This window comes from Crassostrea angulata, chromosome 10 (genome assembly GCF_025612915.1).
Source record: "Crassostrea angulata isolate pt1a10 chromosome 10, ASM2561291v2, whole genome shotgun sequence".
Classification (NCBI taxonomy): domain Eukaryota; kingdom Metazoa; phylum Mollusca; class Bivalvia; order Ostreida; family Ostreidae; genus Magallana; species Magallana angulata.
In genome coordinates this window covers 13,555,550-13,574,998 of record NC_069120.1, presented here as the reverse complement: position 1 = coordinate 13,574,998, position 19,449 = coordinate 13,555,550, and the positions used below count along the sequence as shown (strand labels likewise).

The window sequence follows — 19,449 nt, the reverse complement described above, 5'->3', positions numbered from 1 at the left end:
TAAAAACAAGCCATGGGATAGGCGTCGAAACCGTGTGTGTGTGTGTGGGGGGGGGGGGGGGGTAAAGCCAATCCTCCCCCTTTTTTTTTTGCAAAAATATACATCGCCATAACCCAAATCCATTCTTTTCTTTCTTTTTGCTTTTCAAAGATTTCTGATAAGTCTAGCCCACCCACCCCCTAACACACTTTCAATTCCTTCCGACGCCACTGCAAGCATGGCAAGTGCTTGAAGTAAAAAAAATGGGTTTGTTTCATGACATTCATGCGCAGACTCGCTAAAATTCTGAGTTGTCGTTCCTGAAGTTCGTCTCTTGGGTAAACAAACTGGGAGACATACTCTTATTTTACAATGCATTGTCAACCTTCTTAGACGAAAATGTCAGGTAATGTTATTGTTTTACTGAAGAACGGATAAAGTAATTAATCAAATCAATTAAATCTTAAATATATTGAAACCTACATTGTGCATGGCCCGAATTTCTTCACACCAAAGATATTGAAGTTCCTGCGCGCTTTGACAGGAGCCCTATAAAAATAGTAGCATATCAACTGTGCAGTCTCGGAACATAGTACTGAGTTTTCCCAATGCCTAATACATTACTGCTGTGATTTGCAAAAGTTTTCTTGGGGTGTGGCGGGGATGCAAATATTTGGGGATGATGGTGGGGGTGTATAAATATTTACAAATTTCATACTTGTCTGTTCTGGGTTCTAAATTAAAAATAAATGTTAATTCAAATAAGTATTATTAGCGAAGGCCTATTAACAAATAAGACCTTCCCCACAAGTCCATGCTATATAACAATGTCTGTGGCATAATTGCTTTAAAGACAAATATTTACATCTATCTAGTATTATTCCCTCTATTTCTTACAGAAACTTATAGTTACATGTAATTCATAGCTCTACTGGCATGCGACCAGTTCTCGCCGAGTACCATTTCTCGGCAGTACATTGTGACGTCATTTTTCGTCTATAATTTTATGTGTTGATAAAATGACGTCACATTGTACTGGCGAGAAATGGTACTCGGCGAGAACTGGTTGCATGCCAGTATAGAAACAGCCGGACTGCAATTTACACACCTATTTACTGATTGGTCAAAATCTACAGCGGCTGAAACTGACAGGACTGAAATTGACACACCCTGTTTGTGGATTGGTCGAAACCTACAGCAATCTAAGAAAAAATCACAGACGGCACGAAATAATCATGATGATGTCAGCCTCGAAGTCTCACAGGAGACAATTTGGCTGCATGTTTCTTTAACAGTAATTGAGTGAATTTTACTTACTTTTCATAATCAATTTATTAGAGAGATGTTAATAGATTCATGCGGGTAATGAAGATAGCGATCATTGCAGAAAAAATTTACATAGCCCGCTATTAACGCGGGTTATGTATTTTTTCTGCAATGTCGCTACCTTCATATCCTGAATGAATCACCAAAGAAAGCATTTTATTGTTTAAATATTTACATTTTTAAATGTCTTTGTGATAACACTATGAATCAATTTTGTAATGTACAGTCCAACAAATTCAAATGACTTGTTGTTGGGATGCAAGTGGGGTTTGCATACTTAATATTTTCATTTTAATTGTACAACTGCTGAAAATTATATTGAGGAATCAATATGAATATCATGAGGTGACTATTTCGGTCGGGGTTTGATCAAATCTATTATAAAGCTCTTCGGGCTTTATTGGTTTTGATCACACCCGACCAAAATTATTACCTCATAATACTCAAAGAATGCTTCTTTAATTATATAACTTATAGAAAGTGTAATATTGTTAAGGATTACTCAATTAAATGGTAAAATGCCGAAAGCTGCAAATATTGGATAGTATCTGCTCAGAAAAGTAAGCAAGAAATCGCTTACTAAAAATCATTTGATTTGACAACAATAAAATAATGGGGTTCTTTTGCAAATTGCATGCAACATACAGACAGTATAATATAGTTGACTCATGCTGTATTTATGTTTGTAGAAATCTAAATTATAAAATGAACCAGTATGCCTAAGAAAGGTAAATGATGCACGAAAAACTTGATTCTCTTTGTGATTCACCTTTGGAATTTTCTCTTTTATGAAGTTTTATGAAATTCAATTGTTTTACAAGTGCACACAAAATTTTTATAAAACAATATGCATCTGTGATGGAGGGACAGAATTGATTGCCTGTGTGTCAGATAGCTCAATTAATATCTATAGAAACCAGGGACCAGACTTAAAATTTTACCCAAGCAAACCCTAGTTTGATATACCATATTCTTTTTCCCTTCTTATAACATGAAAGCTGTACCATTCCCCAAGAAGTAAGAAATAAGAAGAATCCCGCAGGTGCCATTCCGAAGAATGATGATCATTTTTTTCCATGTCATTTTTATTCTGTCTCTGCAGCCTTCTGGTTGGTGGTACTGTTCTTCCATGCTCAAACCAGTTAAGCATGTATTTACTGGTACATGTATTATGAATGATGTCTCATCCCATTTTGCGTGTGAGAATAGATCAGGCTGAACCTTGTTGTCACAAAGGATGGTATGAACTACTGCACCCAGTAAATTATCAAAAAAATTGTTTTTTGACATTTTTCTCTTTATTTTGCATGTACTTAATCTTGATATATGTAATCTTATAGAATCCCTCTCTTTAATCAGAAGGAAACAATCACTTGAGAGATTTAAATCATTATTGGTGGTAGGGGTACACTGTTTACGTTAAATTTCAGTAGACTTTTAGCTCTGCTCGCCTTCACATCTGAAAGCTGTGATTTAAAATACACGAGCCCATTTAGGTACATTTATCTTCTTCAGCTGGTCAATGTATTTGGTATTTGGGGGGTGGTTGCGGTTGGGGGGTGGGTGGGGGTGGGGGCTGCAAAGGGGTACCCCTATTGTACGAAAACTCCTCCAACAGTTTTCAAAATAGGAAGTATTTGTTTTGCAGATCAATTGCATATACAATGTATTTTAGAGCTGTGCATTTTACTTGGATTATGATTTTTGATTATTTTTGAGAAAAATACCAGTTGTTGAACTTAGTCATTTTTTTGCACAATTTTGCATATAGGGTATCCCTATTGTAAGGGTAACTCTTCATTCAGATTAAAGATGGAAAGTGTTTGTTCTGCATATGAATTGTACATACATCAGAGATGTGTATATGACTTGGATTTTGATTTTAATCATTTTAGCCCAAAAAACCAGCTGTTGAACTTGGTCATTTTTTTGCAAATTATTGCATATATGGTGCCCCATTTCTCTAGGTAGTGTTTTTCAATTCAGACAAAATTATATATTATGGATACTGTTCTATCAAAAGCATGGTAGATTTTCTATGAATCATTTTATAAAAAAGGGGGCCATTTTCATCTGTTAAAGGATATCCTCCTTTATCAAACCAGTCCATTTTTGTGTAAACTTAAGCTTGAGTGTGAAAATTGGTCTCAATGAACTGGTTTGTAGTGTAAAAAATTGTTCATTAGTAGGGTCCCGCTCTGCGGGCGCATTATAGTGATCAGTCTGTCTGTCCATCTGTCCATCCTAGAATGCTTGTCCGGAGCATATCTTCTCTCATCTTGGCCCAATCTGGCTCATACTTCACCCACAGAGAGCCTTTGGATAAAGGGTGTGCAGTGGCCTTAAACTTTGTTTTTAGGTCCAAGGTTAAGGTCACAGCAGAATTATAAACAAAATCCTTGTCCAGAGCTTAACTGCTCTCCCCTTGGTCCAATTTAGCTCATACTTCACTCACAGAGTGTTTATGGTCAAACAGTGTGCAGTGACCTTGAATAAAGTTTGTATGTCAAGGGTCAAGGTCATATCAGACAATGCAAAAATATTTTTTCAAAGCATATGTGCTTTCCACTTAGCTCTTTTTGGTTCATCATATTTCACATAAACAGAGCTTATGAATAACAGGTGTGTAGTGACCTTGAACCAATTTTAATAGTCAGATGTGAAGGTCATAGCAGAATTATATGAAAAATCCTTGTTCAGAGCATATCTTCTCTTCCTTTGCTCCAATCTGGCTCATACATCACCCACCTGATGCTTTTGATCAAAGGGTATGCAGTGATTTTGAATGATGTTTGTAGATCAAGTGTCAAGGTCATATCAGATTAACCAAAAATCCTCTTTTTAAGAGCATATATATACTCTCCATGTAGCCATTTTTGGCTCATACTTTACTTAAACACAGCTTTTTGGTTAATGGCGTGCAGTGACCTTGTACAGTCAATGTGAAGGTCAAAGCAGATCTCTTTATAATTAGATTTAGATCATGGGTTATTTCCCATTTGGTTAATATGTTCAGATTGAACAAAATTGCCTTAATGTTAAGGGTAATGAGAATGAATTTAAAGTTCTATGCAACTGGAAATTAAAAAAAACAACAACAGGTCAAGGTCAAAGCAAAATTCCCTGAATTTTTTTTTATCCTATTGTCCACTATGTAAGTGGGGCCCTTTCAGATGGCCACCATCTCAATGTTGTCTAGTTGTCACAGGTTTAGAGTACATACAGTACATGTATTACAATACTTAAAAGTTATGGTATTACAGTACCGGTATTTACTTTATGTAATTTTGTTGCCAATTACAAGAGCACAAAATATATTATTTTAAGTGTTAGGATGATATACTGATACTATAGTGGGTTTATCACTTATATTTGTTTAATATTTATTGATTAATTTGATTGTTAAGTTATTTCATGACATGAAATGTTTTTCGAAGTAAGATATGTGACAATATTATATGCTATTTGTAGGACCATTGTCCAGAAATTTATGTGTTCTTAAAACCTGGAATTTTACTCAATTTACCCAAATTGATTCCCATGGATGTTAAAGATCCTTCAGTATTTGTACTTTTTGTTTGTTATATTTCACAAATCATATTAAACTCACTGTCCATAGTAAATCATACTCTTGCCCCTAATAGTGAGAGAAAAAGGTGCATACTGTTTTTTATAAGCAAGGGTTCATGCACAAATATTATCTCTTCTTTTCGTTTGCACAAATTTTTAAAATTTACTCGCATCTTACTGTGTTAGCACTCAGATCGCCTTGTGAAAGTGGGCATGGACTCATGGGCTTAATTCAAAAAGCTTTTAACAATATTCTTTGTTGATCCACTTATGGGTAATCTGTCTTTAATTAAATGTCTATTGCCAGAAAAATTGAACATGAGTGTTCTTCAATATTTCATTGGGAAAGGTTTTCAATAACAGAAAGAAGTATGAAAAAATTAATTACTTTTTCCTTTTTTTTAAGATCATAATGTTGATGTTTGCATGTACATTCAATTTTAAAATATGCATCTAGACATATTTTTAAATTGAATGTAATGCTCTCATTTGTTTTAAAAGTTAGTTAGTTTGCTGTTTGGATGGATTATGAGCTGTTCGTCAAACAAGAACTATGGGAAAGAGACCAGTTATAGACAGCCTGTTTTTTTTTGGGGGGGGGGGGGGGTTAATGTTTGTAGATCAAAATAATCATAAAATATGCATTAATTTAAATCAATTTCAAATCAGATTATCAAATTATTCAAAATAAAATATCTACCGGGTAATAATACTTTTCAAAAAATGTGGTTTGTTCAAGTCAAATGGTGTATTGTAATCCTCTGACTCTCCAAAACCTGATTTCATGGAAAAGTTTTCAAACTTTTGGGGCTGCAACTTATGATAGTACTGTGGCAGCAAGTTTATAAAGTCAAATTTCTAATTTATCCTAAGGGTCAACAGAGAGGGGACAACAACTGCCATTTAGAGAAATTTAAAGCATGCAAAATGTGATTGCAACATTTAGAATAAGACATTTGTGATAATATGAATATACTTTTAAAAAAATGATTTTTAGAAATAAGGTACCTTATCAGAAGAATAAAAGCAATATTTTGTACTGTGTTTTGATGGACACTGTACAGTTTTTCACCCAAATTTCAGTGTTTGTACAGTTTGGGGGTCTTCAATTTTCACATGTATAATGTATTGAATTAAGAAATGAAGATAATCATTTTTCTATTGATCGACGTATCAAAGAAATAATTGACCGGAAAACTTCATTAATGCGCATTTTCTTTGATACATCGTTCAATAGAAAAATTATTGTCCTCATTTCTTATCATTTTATAAAATATTTTCAAATCATAAAATGTGAAGTGTAATTGATCAAAAATGTACCGTAATTAATGTAAATAAAGCGACGCGTGTGAAAATAAAACAACAAAGCAACAATCTTCAAAATGGATGCGCCTTCAGCTGATGCAGAGCTATTGAGCTGAATTTAATGGATTAAACACAAATAGTGAGTTAAAATCTGAACCGGCTGAATTGAAAACGAAAGGAAAATACATGCAATAGCTTGTGATGTTATTCAATTTGCAGAAAGATTCATTAAAACTGATTTTCATGTGAGATCGCTGGAATAAGCAACTTGGCATTATCATGCAAGGAGAGGCGATCATGAATGAAATAGTTGATAGGTCGACAAAGAATAGTATGTATAAGCAACTTTTGAAAACATTTTGGTAACTAGATAGCCAGTGATGTACTTAAATGGTATATCTACCGCTTAAAATGTGCCGAGGGAGTTGATGCTCGATCTACTCATAGCTTTGCTTTACGATGCTTATTCTGATGACTGATCATGTACGTGTGTAAATTTAAAACTCATCGTTACCAAATTTGAACAGCGGTGTTACCGTGAAAGTGTATAGGTTTATATGTTCGTTTTAATTATTCGTGGAAAAGGAACAGCCAGCCTCGCAGTAAATGTTGATTGATCAAGCTGACAAAATCGTGAGAAGACACTTAATTTTCTATTTAGTGAATTAAATAATGTGTATTGTTTATATTTGAAGATTAATTTGTTATATATATAAAGTTGTATTTTGTTTGCTGACAATTTAACAGACACAACTTTACACTTGTTGACAGCTAGTGTTTATTTTGGAAATTCACGTTCTATAAATAGTGTTAAATAAAAACAAATGAGAAAAGTAGATCCGGCCAAAATTTTATTGATGCAGGTATCAAAGAAATTTTTCGACCAATCAGAAGCACCGATATCTCATCAAACGAATAAATATTAAATAATTATGGTATCATAAATAAACAAGCTAGATAGCATTTTAGGTCAGACATGGGCATTGTTGCCTATGCAAGCGATGTGGCTCTGATGGGCCTCTTGCTATTTATGATACAAGTTCAGGTGAAAAAATTATAATCAAAACAAAATAAGACATTTGATCCTTCCACATTGGCTATGCTGGCTAGCTTTGTTAATAATTAATTAACTGAAACACCTTGCACTTCTCTTTTTACTGACTAGCAAATATCTATGCATTTTTAAAACTTAACAACATTGATGTTGATTCACATCGATATATAAATGACTAGAAATGATGAATATTTCATTAGAGGAAATGAAGAATAGTTTTGAACTATTGGGTTGTTTCTGTGATCAAGACTGTGCAACGATTTCTGCATTCATCATTGATGAATTCTGTTTTGAATTTACTCTAGCTGTTAAGTGCTAAATTTTTTCTCCACATTATTAATTTAAAAATTAGTATTTAATTTCTTCTGTAGGAAGACTGAACAAAATGATGGAGAGGCAGTCCTCTTTTGGAGTGGTAAGGGAAAGTCTCTTGCTTTTAACTTGAATATGCATGTATTAATATTGCTAAAACAAAATTCCAAATAACTTGACAGAAATGTACTCCTTTACCAATGCCCTCAGGTAAATATACTGGGAATAATTTTTTTTAATGATGATCGATACATCACAATCACATTATCAGCAAAAACCTTAATTAAGAGCTGTATTAATTTTTAAAACATCCCTACCAATTTTTTTAATCCAATATTTTCATTGTAAAAAGATATGATTATAAACTGTCGGGCTGAGATGTACGTCTTCAAGATTTACAGTAATTAAGGAAAGGAGACAGATTTTTATATCATATACTGCTGATATTTGATTTCCTTAAGCTTGATGTTTAAAATTTATTTCCTTGAGTAACTGACACCCTGTCTGACATGACTTTATTGTATTTTTATAGCTAGCACATGCACTGTTGTTAATTTTTTGATTTTGATTTTCATTAGTTAAGTAAAATTAAAAGACTTAATACCTTTATTTATAGGTTCCCAGTTCCAAATCTTTGGTATCAAAGTCCAGTGTGAACCAAAAAGGAAAATCTAAATCGTATGTTACATATTAAAACCATAATCAAGAAAATTAATTTGAAAATGAATTAAATCATATGCATGTACATAGCAGGGCATAAATATGGTATATGCCAAATTCACAAAAGTGATCGAGCTGCACATAGTTTCATAATTGATAAACTAGTTTTATCAATTGTTAACTATAGTTTACAAACAGTAAACTATACATCGTCCATTGTTACTGTATTTATGCATTGTAAACATTTTTTTTTAAGACTCCACATTATCTCAGCAAGAGAAAATGAAACCAGTAAAAGTAAGTTATAGGTTTTAGTAATTATGTTGTCAACTTTATTTAAAATATTACTTTCCTGATGTAACACGCTTAAAAAACCAAACACAATTGCAGGTACAAAATTATTTTCCCAGAGGAGTTTGGGGGAGTCCACTTTTACCCTTACCCTTTCCAAAAGCTAAAATCTTAAACCAGTAGGGGTCTTTTTTCTATATAAAATTGGGTTTATCCAATATTTTTTTCTGAAAGCCCTTTTATGGAATCAGCTAATCCCCAGAAAGTAGGTCCAGAACCAACTTTCTTCAGATTTAGAAATGTTGACAATGTCTAAATTATTAATTATTAATTTTTTTTTTTTTATTGAAAATGCACTTTATACTTATATAATTTGAAAACTAAATGATACAGGACACAGTACAGTAAGTAGTTAACAAAATCTTTATTAATTTTTTTATAAACATGGTTTGCCATCTTCTTCTCTGATTTTGTCTATATTGATAGATGATTTGTAAAATTGGTCTTCCATTTCTTAATTTAGGAGATCCTGGTTTAAGTAAGCAAGATGAAAACTACAGCAAGGAAATTTTGGCCAAATTTGACAAACTGCTGGCTGGAAATACAGACAACCTTCCCCATCTGCCCAGGTCTGTGGTTAGGATATTCATCAGCTCCACTTTCTCCGGTAAGAACTAATGAAATTAGGATTAAAGATTAACAACTTGAATTTTGTTAAGCTGCTTTTAAAATAATCAAAAGTTCCACTTAATTTTATGAAAGACAATTAAATTTAGGGTACATGAATTATACCACAAACCAATTTTTACTGGTGACAAATTTACATCTATTTTGTGATCAAACCTTGACAAAACAATTACCGGTAAATTTTTACAACTAAACCTATGTTAATATGTGTAATCTTAAACAATCCATAAGAGACATTAACTGACTGGTTCAAAGTAAGAAGTTTTTGCAATGCACACCACATCTTTTAACATCTCACTAAATTTCCTTTTAAGCTTAATGTCTTTTTAAATGCCAATATTTCGAATCTCTCCATTTTTTCTCCAGGATGGAACAAATACATGTCAGTCCATTTTTAAAAAAAAGATAATATGAAGAATCATTAGAGATAATTGAAATCTTTGTAATTAAAAAAAAAGTGTCTGCAGGTGTATTTTAGATTGTATAAAGTTCAAAATGTTTTGATTGCGTGGTACTTTAAAAATTGTACTGCCTAATTCTTTGAATAATCATCTGTCTTTAGAATAGAGATGTATTATCTTAATATTTTGCTTAAAAACTTATTTTGAAATTCTAAATATTGCACTCTGGACAGATCTTTAAAGATTTTAATGCAAGGTTTAAAATGCGACTACAGGGAGATAACTCCCATTTAATTGAAATGTGCTTCTTTTTATCCTATTTCAAAATAATTCTTTTGAGATTAATGGAAACTTTAACATTTTTTAAATATAAATAACTCTGAAAATTTGCCACATATAATGTTCATATTTAAAATGTGATGAAATTGTTAATAATTACATCTTCATCAAAATGGCACTTTGACTTTAAATAGTTGAAAAATTGGTTATGCAAGCAAAATCAATTTATGATTAGAAAGACTTTTGCATATTAAAAAAATAATATGTAACTTTATTGCAATTTCAAAAAGAAAAAAAATTATTGTAAGCCACAAATCTTACTTATGTTTGTATAAGGAAGTTTCACATTTGATATACAAGGTTTATGTGACCTTGTGTTTCTCACAAACATTAAGGTTTTTTAACTGTAAATCTATAGTTTACAAACCATAATCTGAAGTTAATGATTTGTTAACTATTTGTATAACCATGGAATAACTATAGATTTTGCAGATAAATATAGAATTATCGATTCACATCTGAAATTATAATTTACATTCGTTAACTATATCGATAGTTATGAGTTGTTCACCATATTTTCATAAATCATGAAACCATATTTATTAGATAAACTGTTTTTCAATTTCAAATGTTCAGTGTTAATTATAGTTTACACTTCTGAATGGTTTACAGATGTGAAATATTGATTAACATTGTTAATTTCAGTTTTGTTAAACTACAGTTTACAACTTATAAACCTAGTTTATTGACAGTGAAACTATGTTTAACTCTTAAATTTGACTGTTCCAAGATAGCAAAGACATTGCACTGTAATTTTCAGATATGAGAGCGGAAAGAAATATCCTGTCACGTGAAGTTTTCCCCAAGCTGAAGGAGCTTTGTTTGTCAAAGGATCTAGATTTTCAGGTGGTGGATATGAGGTGGGGTGTAACAGAGGACTCCCAGAATGACCATAGTGTGGAAAGGATATGTCTACAGGAAGTGGAGAACTGCCAACAGATGTCACTTGGACCAAACTTTGTGGTACGAAGCTTAACTATTTCAGTATCTCATTGTCATATAACTCTGTAAAAGTGTTTTAAAGATAAACTATTTCAGTATCTCATTGTCATATAACTCTGTAAAAGTGTTTTAAAGATAACAATGCTACAAATTAAATGTTTTATATTGTTTAACTATTAACTAAAATTTTTAACAATTTGAACTTTCAAGTTTAAATAACAATGTAATCCCTTGGCTTAGAAAAAGGCCACTTTCTCTGGAGTGGGGTTGAATTTTAGTTTAAAACTAAAGCAAGTAAGCTACCTATATCATTTTTGTTCAGGTAAGCCATGTGGTCTACGTGCCTCTTGTTTTGTGAAAGCATTTGGTAGGTGGTTCCAGGTTGTGATTTTATTTGATAAATACATTTGTTAATTCTTTGAAAACGTTTTATATTTACCAGGCTATTATTGGTGATAGATATGGTTTTCGCCCTGTACCAATAGAAATCAGTGAGAAGGTGTTTGAGACCCTGAAAGAATTTGCGCAGCGAATCACCACGAAACCACATGCAATCAAACTTATGGAAACTTGGTACAAGTTGGATGAGAATTGTCTTCCTTCAAAGTATATTCTTCAGGTAAAACAAACATTTCATAACAACAAAATCTTTTTACCATACCATAAACAATTAAATTAAGTTTGTCTGTACCAATTCATTTTGACAGAAATGGTTTACCGGTATTTACTCTATGCATGTTCTTAATTATCATCAATTATCACTGCCTTGGACAATCCTAATGTTTTCATCATTTAACTTTAAGTTGCCTGAGAATTTTTGATACATGCCTTTTAATTTTTATCATCTTTTAAATTACAGTCAAACTTCGTTATCTCGAACTAGATGGGACTGTTTAAAAACTTCGAGATATCCGAGTATTGGAGATATCGAGAGTAATACTTAAAAAATAAGTGGTTGGGACTTACAAATCACTTCGAAATATCCATTGTATTCGAGATATCAGTGTTCGAGATATCTAAGTTCAACTGTATATTATTTAATATAATGTTTACGGGTTATTGATTTAAGCTGTTGTTTACTTATGCCAGTGCTGTTTTTCAGCCAATCAGATCCCAGTTCTCATTCTTTGGAGACTACTCTCCTGGATGTGATGAACCAAGAGCAAAGCATACCCAGGAGTGGGAGAACACATTTGCAGATTTACGAGACATTCTCAAAATGGCAGCATTGTTTGCTCATGGTGCAAAAAAGTTTACAGATGAACAACTTACTGAATTCAATATATCAGGTACCAACCTGTTTCTTTTTTTTAACAACTCATGATTATGAGTATATGATAAAGAAAAAGACTTCATATGGTTTTTGAACCAATTAGGATCTTTCGTATGTAACATAGAAATAAACTTCAAAATGATGATTTTGATTATATAGTTACAGAGATGGAGATAAAGAAAGGAATTTTGGAAGTAAAATGTCCAGACAAGTCTGTTGCAGTGTTTCATAGGGAAATTCAGGGGTTCACAAACTATGATGATAGAATGACAAAACGACATATTGATACCTCTGTAGAAAATGGAATGGTAATCTTTGATAATTCATCTATGCTAATGAAAAAATATAATCATGAAGAGTGCTAGATATTGAAACCAACTTAAAAATTAACCATAAATATATAGGGATGGATGAAGAATTATGCAAGGACCAATACATATTGCTTGAACATATTTATATAATTTTAGGCAGTTCCTGATAAAGAAGTGAAATACTTACAAGGAAAACTGGAAGAAAAGTTGAAGCAAAAGGTTGACCAAAAGTACATTCATGAATACAGTATTAATTGGCTGCCAAATGGCATAGACCCAGCAGCTTCTGAAGACCATCAATCCTATCTGGATAAATTTTGTGAGGACTTTTACACAGATCTAAAAAACATGATAGAGGATGCAGATGATGATAGGGATCTGAGGCGCAAAGTTTTTACAAAGACAGGGTTTTATAGTGATTATTCAGAAATTCTGCATCATTTGCATTTCTGTGACTTAAAATGCAGAACATTTTGCGGACAGGAAAACATTTTAGACAGTGTTAAAGCCTATATTTTGGACACTTCAGCCAGAAAGCCATTTGTCATTTATGCTCCATCAGGTCATGGAAAGACTTCAGTTATGGCTATGATCATGCAGAGTCTGCCTGACTGGTTCAAGCAGAAGCCACATGTCAGAATTATCCGATTCTTAGGAACTTCCGCTCTTACCTTAAACATTTATGATGTGTTGCGCAGTGTGTGTGGACAAGTTGCTGATGTTGCAGATCTGATCATGGAACCAGTTGGGTACAGAAATATGAAAAATATTCAAGAATATATACCCAGGTTTTTTAGGAGGGTATCAACTTCCCTGAAGAAGCCTGTTGTTATTCTTCTAGATTCACTAGACCAGTTGTCATCTACACACAATGCCTATGATCTGCAGTGGTTACCAACCACACTGCCTCAAAATTTCAAACTTGTTGTGTCCACTCTTCCAAGAGAGCATGGAATTTTGGACAACCTGAAAGCGATGCTACCTGATGAGAACTGTTATGTAGAGATCCCAAGCCTTCCACGAGAAACTGGTGTTGCAATCATTAACAAATATTTGCTGAAACATAAAAGAAAAGTCACAGAATACCAAGAGAAGCTCTTGATGAGTGCCTTTAGCAGATGTCCTGGTCCATTGTTTTTGAAAATCATATTAGATGAAGCATTGAAATGGAGATCTTACACATTACGTCATGAGTTAGATTTGCAGCGAAATGTACAAGGAGCCATTAATAAACTCTTCGATAATTTGGAAATAAAATTTGGAAAGACCATAACTAGTCATGCTTTGGGTTATATCACCATAGCAAGAGATGGTATATCTGAGAATGAGTTGGAGGATGTTTTGTCCTGTGATGATGAAGCACTAGATGATGTATATCGTTACCACAATCCACCAGTTGATGGCATTGTTCGAATACCCCCTGTCCTGGCAGCAAGGATTAGGTTTGACATCAAAGACTACATTGTGGAAAGGATATCTCATGATAAGTATACCATGAATTGGTACCACAGACAATTCATTGAAACAGCTAGAAATAGATATGCTACTGGATCCCTCGGAGAAAAGCTTCACCGTAATCTTGTGGAGATTTTCATGTCAGAGAATGGAGTGAAAAGGGACATCACTCTCTCCAGAAGAAAGCTGACTGTCAGTAATGCAGACAGGCAAATTACCCCTCAGCCTGTCACATGTAAGAACAAGAGAATGTTAAGTTGTCTCCCATACCACATCATTCATGCTGGAAAAGCACTGTCTGAGGAAGTTGCAAAAGAAAATTACTTTTGTAACTTCAAGTGCTTATGCAGTAAATTGTCAGCCTTTGGTGTTGAAACCATGGTAGATGAATTGTATGAGTATCTCGAGAACCAAGAGGATGAAGAAATCAAGAAGCTTAGAAATTTTGTGTCCTTAACAAAAGGAGACTTGTCCAGACCTAGTAGACTAGCTGCTAACATTCTAGCATTTATTAATGTTGATGCTGATGAACCCTTTTTGAAAATGCTTAAAGAGCAAGCTATCAATTGTTTAGAAAATCTTGACACCCCTGGATTGATTCCACAATACCCTGGCTTGGCTCCCAGGAAAGATCTCACTTCATCCCTCATTCATTCCTACAATGGAATAGCTGAAATAGTATGTAACTGTGCAGACTCTGTTTTGGTCAAAACTTATCAAAAAGGAAATGAGGAAAATGAGTTTCCATATGAACTCTTCCTTACTGGCACCCAAGACCTCCAGCAAGTAAGCATTCCAGATATCAAAGAGAGAGAGCATTATCCACTCATGGATAAAGCTGGTAAAAATGTCATCTACACTTCAGTTGATTCCATTACACTTCTTCATCTAGTAACTGGGAATAGAGTCACCAAAATGTTCAAAGACATTACTGATGATCCATCTAAAAACCAGATGGTGTGCAAGGAATTAAGCACTGACACTAGTCATTTAGCAGTTTTAATGGATGATGGAGATATAGTTTTACTGAATACGGACAGTTTAATGCAGGTAGACAGATGGAGTTTAAAAGACGAGGTGGAAGATGTAATGGGAGTTCTTTGCACAAAGAGTGACAATCTTCAGGTTCTTGTGTCAGTCAATACTGAGACTGGTGGAGCTCCAAGAAGTGAACTCCAACTGTATAAACCTGGGGATTTGGAACCAAAACGATTTCTGTTCAATTACCCATTGAGCAAAGGTCTACAGGGACTATCATTCAAGGAATCGTTCTTTACTGCTGTGGCAGTGGATGGAGGTTCAACCAAAATGTTGACTGTTGACATCAATCAAGCAGAGGAAATGGCCCCAATCACACTAGAAGATTCAATAAAGCATATAGTCTTCTCAAAATCTAAGCCAATTGCATGTGCATTGACCAGTTCTGAAAAAGTTGTTGTTTTGAATTTACAGGAAAGTGAGGTTTTGTTTGATGTGTCACCAGACAAACCAGTTTCTTACTTTGGAATCAGCGGAACATACAACTGTTTATTGGTTGGGGATGAGGTAGGAAGTATCCATCTTTACAATGCAAAGACAGGACTCTTCTCCGGGGGCTTTCCTGCTCATTCAGGACCAGTGGAGAAAATGCAAGTATTGGATGATTATTTGGTTTCTCATGGACAGAATGAAATGAAGGTTTGGTCTCTTACAGAAATCCTTGCAGATTTTAGAGATGCACAAAAGAAAAATTTGGGGACAGCTTTCCAAGGTCTTTTAGCATTAAAAACAGCCACCTGTTTTGATCTACATCCAAATAGCTTAGAATTGGTTACAGCATCTAAAGATCAAATGTTAAAAGTTTGGTTGGTGAATGGAGCAAAGTTTTTGAGAGAGTTTGATATTGGAATGGAAGCAAAAAAGATGGTTGTCTGTCCAGATGATAAGTGTTGTCTTGTGGACACTAAGGGAGAGTTGAAAGTGATGTATTTGCTCTCTGGCATAGATGTAGAAATGGATTTACCAAGCCATGTACTAGACTTTGTAATTGGAAAAGATGGTGTTACTCTTTACACCATTGGATTGAAACAAAAAATGTTGATGGTCAGTGTATTGGATATAAAACAGGGGAAAACAAAAAAAACTTTTCCCTTGAAGGGATCCTTAAAATTCGAAACTCTGGATTTGTGTTTGAGTGCTAGTGAAAGGTATCTATGTATCAGATGCAAAATTCTTCCAGCAGAATACAAAGAAATTGAGGCTTCATGGAAGAAGAAAGGTTCCTTCCTTGCCCAAGTTCATCCATATAAGTTTGTAGCTGTGGACTTGCAGCAGGCTACTGGAGGGTTAATGCCATGTATGAGAGAGCTGAGTACTATCCCACACCTTGGTGAAGAAATCCGTGCATACAAGGGAAACATTATGTTGGCAACCACAAGAAGATGGGTTGTATTCTGGGATATACCCACAGGTAAGGAGTAGAAATGCTGAATTCTTAATACATGTATAAATATAGACTTTATTTTTAAAAATTTATACTTATTAATCATTATTGTACATGTATTTTTGTAAGAAATATTTTCCATTTATTACCTTTTTTTGCATTATATGATAGGCAAATGTGATCAAAAAGTTTGCAAGAACAAGAATTATAGCATGATGTACAGACCATGCTGGTTTGATGAACCCGATGCTGTGAAGGGAACAAGTAAAGCTATGGAAATTAGTAAAAATGGCAGCTTGCTGGCTGTAGGATCAGAGGATGGCTACTTGTTCATATATCACACAGATTCGGGCTACCCGGCTGGACAGAAAGCTCCTGCAACCAAACACTCTGCCTCAGTTAGTTTTAATTAAGAATTTTGTATTGTGCATTAGATAGACAAAACAATCAAGAAGTATTTATATTATACAAGTATAAATGTTTACCGGTAAATCTCATTTACGAAGACTTGCACTTTGTTTCAAGTTTGCCCTTGGATCAGCCCATTTTTTATTTGACAACTGACATTAAAGGGGCATGAAATGAATTCGGAATATGTATTTATTATCTAAATTGTTTATTTTGTCTTCTCTTATGACAATTAGATGTATACTATGTTCCTTTTTTTAAGGTGATCAAAGTTGCCATATCTGGGAACAGTAAGTGGGTGGTATCTGCTTGCCAGAACAATACGATCAAGCTGTGGGACACATCGTCAGGGAAGGAAGTCTTCACTATGCGGGTAGATGCAGAGGTCCAGCACATGAAATTCACCCCTAACTCCAAATATGTGGTCATCCTCACAGGGACAAACCACACACGGGTACTGATATACAGAATCCATACAGGAAGCAGTTAAATATTACCATGCTTGCTTTGGAAAAGTCCTATAGTTTTTCCTTTGCAGTGCACGTATTTTAAGTTTAAAAAAAAATTCAAACTGTATCTGTCTACCATACTTTGTATCTTTGCTTCAGTATTTAGATAAGTAATTGCATATATTAATATCTTGAAGATGTATGATTAGTCATAAATAATAATTTTGCAAGTTCATTATATATTGACCACCAAGCAGTATTTGCACTCAGGGCAAATTACAGGAATACAATTTTCGACAGAAGTAATGTCTTTTGCCTCATGCTGAGCGTATTTTTATATTCCTGTACAAGCTTTCTGGGATGTTTTTATGCTTTGTATTGAAGGAGTATGTTTTCCTCCTGTTTATCACTCCTGTCCTTCTGTCTTTATTTCTATTCATTTTAACAATTGAAACAAAGTTACAAATGAGTGAAGGATTCGACTGTGTCATTATTTTCTGATATTGGCCATTTTCTGTAAACTAAACAACTTTGACCTAGACTAACTGTATGGGCCAATTTTTTTATTCCCCGTTTTCAAGTTAACATTAAATAAAACGTTTGCTATGATACAAATTATGTAGAAATAATTTCTTAAGTCGTTATTTTTTATTGTTAACAGAAACATATGCAAAGATACATGTTGTTTACATGTGGTACAATTAGACGGGGCTTTCATTTTTAATGGACATATTTCTATTTGTTGTATACTGTCAATATTTTCTGTAATTTTATTTATTTATTTATTTATTCATTGCAATACTAATATTGTTAGTGTTATTATTATATTAATAACTCAAAGTTCGAGATTTACACTATTGAACAAATTATAAAATACCAAGGTTCCTTTGAATAGAACTACTCATTTACCCGTTTGGTTATTCAGTTATCCTATTGCGACCATATGTGATTAACCAACAAATGTTACATGCATTGTATTATAGTACAAAATATTTTCCTATCATCGATTGCCCGAGACAATTTATGGCAAGGTGTTTGTGTCCATGCTCATTTTACGGAGCATTGGATGAAAAGACGCCAAAGAAAGATAAAAAAGTTTAGTGTTTTGAACAATAGGTGTAACCATCAAGGATATGTGATTGGTGATCTATATAAGTAACAAAACCACCTGACGTTATAGATTTTTCTCATAATAAACGACTATGCTCCCTACGTATTATAAAAGTGTTTTATTAGATAGGGGGGTATACTTTTATTATGAGGAAATAGCTTGTGAAAACAGCTAACGACGACAAAAAACTTAAAAATAAGAATTATCTTCTGTAAAATTGTTTATTTGTATAATCCTAAACTAATGGTTGGTCTTTTACTAGATCTTTTGTATAATGATGTATTGTTTGCAGGATTGAATCTATCTTACCAACACACCTCTTGACATGAATTTATTCACACATAATTAATTTAAATTAATTACTTGCGTTTTCAACTTCAGGTACATTTGCACATTGTGGATTGATCTGTTATTTTCTTCCTCTGTTTTAACAGTTTGTTATGTCTTGATTAAGTCAGGAGATTTTTTGGGGGTTTTTTCTTATTAAATATATTTGTTTTCATATTATTTCGTTTTATTTTTTTTTAAATAATTATAAAATGACAATGCATTTGTACAGGTTTTGAAGATCTTTGATTTACTTTTTAATTTAAAGAACAGTTTATTTAGTGATCATATATATGCATACATTAAGAGAAGAACTGTAAAAGATTGAATAGTTTTTACGAGCCATTTTATTTAAATTTAATATATTTATTATAAAGCATTTATTTTTAAACCAAAAAATGTTTTAAATATATTTAAAAGTATTAAACATTATCATTTCAATATATTTATTATAAAGAATATAATTTTAAACAATGAAAAGTTAATTTAAAAGATATACTTTAAAATTATCATTTGGCAGAGTTCATGAACGTACCAACATACGTAGGGGTCAAAAGGGATAAGACACGATTTGAGTTTATAATGTTCAATTTTTTCTCCTTTAGTATCGCGAACGGTTAATTTGGTAATTCCTGTTGCGTCACCAAATTCCAAATATCATTAATCGAGTAACAAGCGAGCGTTCCAGATTATTTGTTTTGGAAGCAGATCTTGATTCTTGTTTTGTTTACACATGTTGCAATGTGTTATAATAATAAAAGTTCTATTCAAATGTTGTTTTCATGTTCAAAAAGTTATTTTGAACACAATAGGCCATCCCAATATAA

The 19,449-nt window shown here is 33.2% G+C and overlaps 1 protein-coding gene across 2 annotated transcripts; it reads left to right on the top strand.

Moving 5' to 3' along the window:
• Nucleotides 1-273: 273 nt before the first annotated feature.
• LOC128166228 (NACHT domain- and WD repeat-containing protein 1-like) lies at nt 274-18,802 on the top strand. Of its 2 annotated transcripts, XM_052831249.1 has the most exons (13): nt 321-385; nt 1,995-2,033; nt 7,606-7,649; nt 8,163-8,224; nt 8,463-8,503; nt 9,021-9,164; nt 10,685-10,887; nt 11,309-11,485; nt 11,969-12,155; nt 12,299-12,447; nt 12,607-16,354; nt 16,499-16,725; nt 16,998-18,802. In XM_052831249.1, the coding sequence occupies exons 2-13, from the start codon at nt 2,021-2,023 to the stop codon at nt 17,223-17,225; spliced, it is 5,223 nt and encodes a 1,740-aa protein (XP_052687209.1). In that variant the 5' UTR covers nt 321-385; nt 1,995-2,020; the 3' UTR covers nt 17,226-18,802. The 2 variants fall into 2 exon arrangements, with proteins under 2 accessions (XP_052687210.1, XP_052687209.1); XM_052831250.1 differs by lacking the exon at nt 1,995-2,033 and having other exon boundaries at nt 274-385.
• Nucleotides 18,803-19,449: the final 647 nt, after the last annotated feature.